At 36.6% G+C, this 5,080-nt stretch overlaps 1 protein-coding gene across 1 annotated transcript; it reads left to right on the forward strand.

Moving 5' to 3' along the window:
* Positions 1-565: 565 nt before the first annotated feature.
* Positions 566-3,802, forward strand: LOC127845996 (uncharacterized). Its single transcript, XM_052377176.1, has 6 exons — positions 566-640; positions 1,683-1,844; positions 2,030-2,206; positions 2,328-2,667; positions 2,833-3,026; positions 3,140-3,802. Exons 1-5 carry the CDS (start codon positions 566-568, stop codon positions 2,937-2,939), a joined length of 861 nt encoding a protein of 286 aa, XP_052233136.1. The 3' UTR covers positions 2,940-3,026; positions 3,140-3,802.
* Positions 3,803-5,080: the final 1,278 nt, after the last annotated feature.

The raw sequence follows: 5,080 nt of genomic DNA on the forward strand, positions 1-5,080 counted from the left end.
TTCCCCGAAGTTATCGCATTTATTCTTTAACTAATATCAGTAATAATAACTCTTTTACAATAGCATTTATCGATACGTCTTTATTAAAATAATAACAAAATGGTTTTTACTTGTTTCTGACACTTGCACCTTTGTTATCACAAACCGATTATCTCGTTATGAACGGATACTGTCCAGACAATTACAAAGAAAACATGGTGTCATAAACCCAGGGACCTATACTTGGGCCCCTGCATAAACCACATGTTGCAGACGGTAGCAGGCTCTTTCGGCCCCAAGCTCTTTCGGCCCAGTCCGAAATTTCAGGCTTTTTCGGCCCCAAGCCTATTCGGCCCCAAATCGACCAGGCTCATTCGGCCCCATATTGTATTACACCTATTAACTAGGGTGTATGATTGAATAAAGGTGTTCAAAATGATATATAATGTGTTGTCGGTTTGATCCTTTGTATTGCTTTTGATTATTGATAATAAAATGAAACTAATTGAAAATTGTTAATTTGTAAGTGTTAGTGTTTGTGATTGTGAATTTGTGATGGAGGAGGACAAGTGTTTAGTGTGTAAGAATGCCGTTCGCTCGCTGCAGCATGGCATCACATGTGACGTTTGCGACAAATGGCAGCATCGCACCTGCAATACAGGTAAGTGTTTTATTCAAATACTAACAATAAAAGTTAAAATTCTCTCGCGAAATATTGTAAAAATGCTTTCAAATGAGAACTGAGACATTAAATGCAAACGTGAATTCATCTAATTGCCTTATTACAATTTGTTAATCTGGTTAGACACATGTATTTTACAACCTGATAAAGGTCATAAAACCGGGCATTGGTGCGGGTGATATTCAATGGCTTCACTCGATAATGAAAGACGGGGTCGCATTAATTAATGAATTATGAAATGGATTTTATTATTATAGTCTCACCATATTTATATTTTTCATAATTTTGATTATATAAAACATTAAGATGATGATGCAATACAGGTAAGTGTCAATGCCAACTGACTAGCTAAGATTATCGACAAATAAATTATTTTGCTAAGTATGACTGAACATGGGTCTAATTTGCAAATTTTAAATTTATTTTATTGTCATGGTTTTAATTTGCAATTTTTAAAATTTATTTTATTGTCAGTTCATTGTCAGTTCAAAGTTTACTGATTTATCAACTTAAATCTGCATTTTTTGTTACCTGTTAACCCGAATACACACCACACATGTATTTAACAACCTGATAAAGATCATAAAACCGGGCATAGGTTCGAGTGTGCTAGACATTGGCTTCATTCGATAATGAATGACGGGGTCGGAGTAATTAAAGAAAAACAACATCTGTTTAATGAATTAACGATGTGTGAACATCGTCAAGTTAGTTATTAATCAATCGATGGAACTTCATTCACGTTTAAGGTAATTAAGTTTTTACATAGGCCGTAAACACCCATACGTATTATTAAATTTAAACAATGTTAAAAACTACATTATTTGTGTATCTGTGTATGCGTAAATAGTGACTTTAAATAAACTGCTTTAATATGCAAAACTACTTTATCCATACATTTTAGTCGCGCTCTGGTAAAATGGGGTTTAATGCATGTGCGAAAAGTGTTTTTTTTAAAACTATTTTACGTAATGAATTAAGTATTTGTATATCAGTTACCGTTATATTTTCCCATTTACAGAAACAGACAAAGAAGCAAGCTGTGTGGCGATGCAGCGTGCGACGCAAAGCGTTCATGTGTAGCGCGTCGGTCACGCAAGAGGGTGACATATTTCAAGCGAAAGGGACGCACACTCACGCTGCTGACCCTTCGATGCGGAAGAAAGTTGAATTGAAACGTAATGTAAGTTAGAATGGCTTGTTTATATATGTACGAAGTTTTGATAAAATAGAGGAAATAAAACGTATTATAAATTATTGATATATTGATGTAAAAAGTTAGTTAATCATATCTGGTTTAGTTGTATATATAAAATGTACGACGTTTTGAGAAAATATAGAATATATGTATGTTGTAATCTTGTTCAGTTGAAGACAGAGGCCGTGGCTGATGTGTTCGCGGCCTCCCGTAGATTAGTTGATGACCATATGAAAGTTTTCGAGGCCAGAGATTTTAACCTGCCCAAGCCGCAGACATTGACGAGGATCCTCAACCGTGCCAGAGTAAAGCATCGGCCAACAGATCCATCATCACTTGACTTTGAGGTAAATTTATGAGATGAATTGCTTATTTTCAATATACGTATAATATACAAACATTGCATTTATTTCTAATATACAAAAAATAATGGTAATCACATGCATATTCTCATTATAATAACAACAGGTGGACACAGACTTCATCGGAGATGGTTTTCTACGCGGTGATGTGCGTGTAGACGGGGAACGTCACCTCATCTTCGCCAGCGACGATCAGCTGAGCAGACTCCAGCAGTCAAACCGCTGGTTCGTCGACGGCACGTTCCACGTCGTCCGGAAGCCTTTTTATCAGCTTCTATCCGTGCACGCATTCCTACGACACGAGGATTGTCTGAAGCAGGTGCCTTTACTCTTCGTGTTGATGTCACGCAGAAGGAAGGTAGACTACCTCGCCGTCTTCCGGCACATTTTGGGTTTGTGGCGGGAAGAACCACAAGTCCAAGTATTCGTAATGGACTTTGAGATAGGTTGGTTTTACCTTTTTTAATCCTCATCTAGCGGTTATATATATATATATATATTTATTTTTTTTTCAATTTGCGTTATAAGTGTTATTCAATGTGAACATGTGCACAAGATACATGGCAACTCGTTATGAAACTTTTGCATATACTAGTTCAGCCTTGTTGCAGGCGCTACGCGAAATCTTCCCCGCAGCCCAGATGAAAGGCTGCGTTTTTCACTGGACCCAGGCTGTGCTGCGGCGCATCAAATAAGTGGGCCTGAAGACCACGTATGAGAGACGGGAGGCCGTCCACGCCCTGATTGGAAAGTTGATGGCCGTTCCCTTTCTGCCGGGAACTCATATTCCGCGTGCATTCAGCAGGTACAATTAATGTTTCCAACATGTTTACACGTTCTAGTATATATAATGAGTGGACATTAAATGAACTTTTAATTTTCAAATAATTGTGGTAACACACGCTTTTTTTTATTAAGGTTGGCTGAACGCGCGACGTCCATGGAGACGGAAGCGGTGTTCTCCTACATTCAGTCCACCTGGCTTGACAGTTCAATCTGGGCACCGGAAGAGTGGTCTGTGTACCGACAGACTGTCAGAACGAACAACGACACAGAAGGTTTGTGATGCATTCAGTCTGTCTGTATATTGTATGTTCACTAAATATTTTTTGTAAGTACCTTAAAGTGTACGTAATTTTATTTTCATTGTGTTACTAAAGCGAATTACAAATTATATTGCATTGTCTTATTAGTGTTTTGTTTTTAATGGTGGCACCGTCGGTTGAGTTTGAAGGCAGCCGACCACAAGTGCGCCTTCTATGTGTTGGTACCTCTCCTGCGGCGCGAGGCCGAGTACCTGCCAGTGCAGGCCCAGCTGGTGCGAGAGGGAACCGGGCGGGTCCGACGCAACGTCTTTGTAAATCTTGACGAGCAGCTTGGCCAGTTATGGGAAGAATACGACCAGCGGGAACTGACCACCGAGGATTTCCTCACCAAGATCGGGGAGACGTATGCCTTCTGAATCGTCGCCTCTTGATGATGATGATGATGATGATGATGATGATGATGATGATGATGATGATGATGATGATGATGATGATGATAATGCTGGGATATATAAACCTATCACCACATGATGATAATTATGATGAATATTATTATTATTATGATGATGAATATGCTGTAATTATTAAGTTACAAATAAATTATGCAATTATAATGATGATGATGATTATTATTAGAGTGTTTCTTTTGATGCTGAAGATTTTTATGCTGCTGCAGACTATGGTGTATTTATGCTGATAATTATAATGATGATGATTTAAATGCTGATGTTTCTTATGCTGATTATTATGATGATGATAATTTTGATGATCATTATTATTATGCTGATGATTGTGACTCTTATGATGAATGATGATGATTAATATTTATATGATGATTATTATGATGATGTAATTGCATTATTAATAAAATAAACAACTTGTGTGCAGTAAATTATGTAGTATGTAATTAGGTTAAATTAATGTCCTGTGTTGTTAAGATGTATGTATTTCTTATTGTTATAACTTTAAAATTATCAAAATAAATGTAATATAAATTATTTTATAGTTTGTTTTATTTTCAAAGCCGTCTCATATTCTTGTATCTATTCTTCTCATTTCGACGACGATATACCTGAAGCAAAAGACAAAGAGAATCTTTTTTCCGATGCATTAATCCTCAATAAAGATAATATATTACTGTAATAAACAATATTCCATAGTTTTAAAGAATTTCGACCAACATATTTGCAACGATTAATTCAAATAAAAAATGGGGCCGAAAAAGCCTGGTACCTGGGCCGAAAGAGCCTGAAATTGGGGCCGAAAGAGCCTGAAAAAACTGGGGCCGAAAGAGCTTGGGGCCGAAAGAGCCGACAACCGTTGCAGACGAGTGTCTGGTCATTCAACATAAGTCACGATACCTCAATGTCATCTCTTGGCATATTGAGCAATCATTTAAGCCACATTATAGAGCTAAAAATACTGATAAGTTAATTTTTAAATGAAATATTTTAACAGTTTAACAAAAATGAAGACATTGTCGGAAATGTATTAACGGGAACGAGTGTATATATTTGTTAGCAAGTTAAACTTAATAATACTTTGTTTAATAACTATATATTTAAATATTGTGCAATTTTACTGCTATGCTATTAAGGTATTTAACGGGGGGTACGGACATTAGCCCTCTCGGACATAAGCCCCTAGGACATTAGCCCATAGGACATAAGCCCCTAGGACATTATCCCCTTCAAAAAAGTGAACGCTCGGACATTAGCCCTCAAGTGTTTTAAAACGTTCATAACTTTTTTTTAAGTAAGTACTTTTATTCCATTTGTTTAATTTATATGTAAATACATACAATTATTAATAT

The sequence above is a fragment of the Dreissena polymorpha genome, chromosome 9 (genome assembly GCF_020536995.1).
Source record: "Dreissena polymorpha isolate Duluth1 chromosome 9, UMN_Dpol_1.0, whole genome shotgun sequence".
Taxonomy (NCBI): Eukaryota; Metazoa; Mollusca; class Bivalvia; order Myida; family Dreissenidae; genus Dreissena; species Dreissena polymorpha.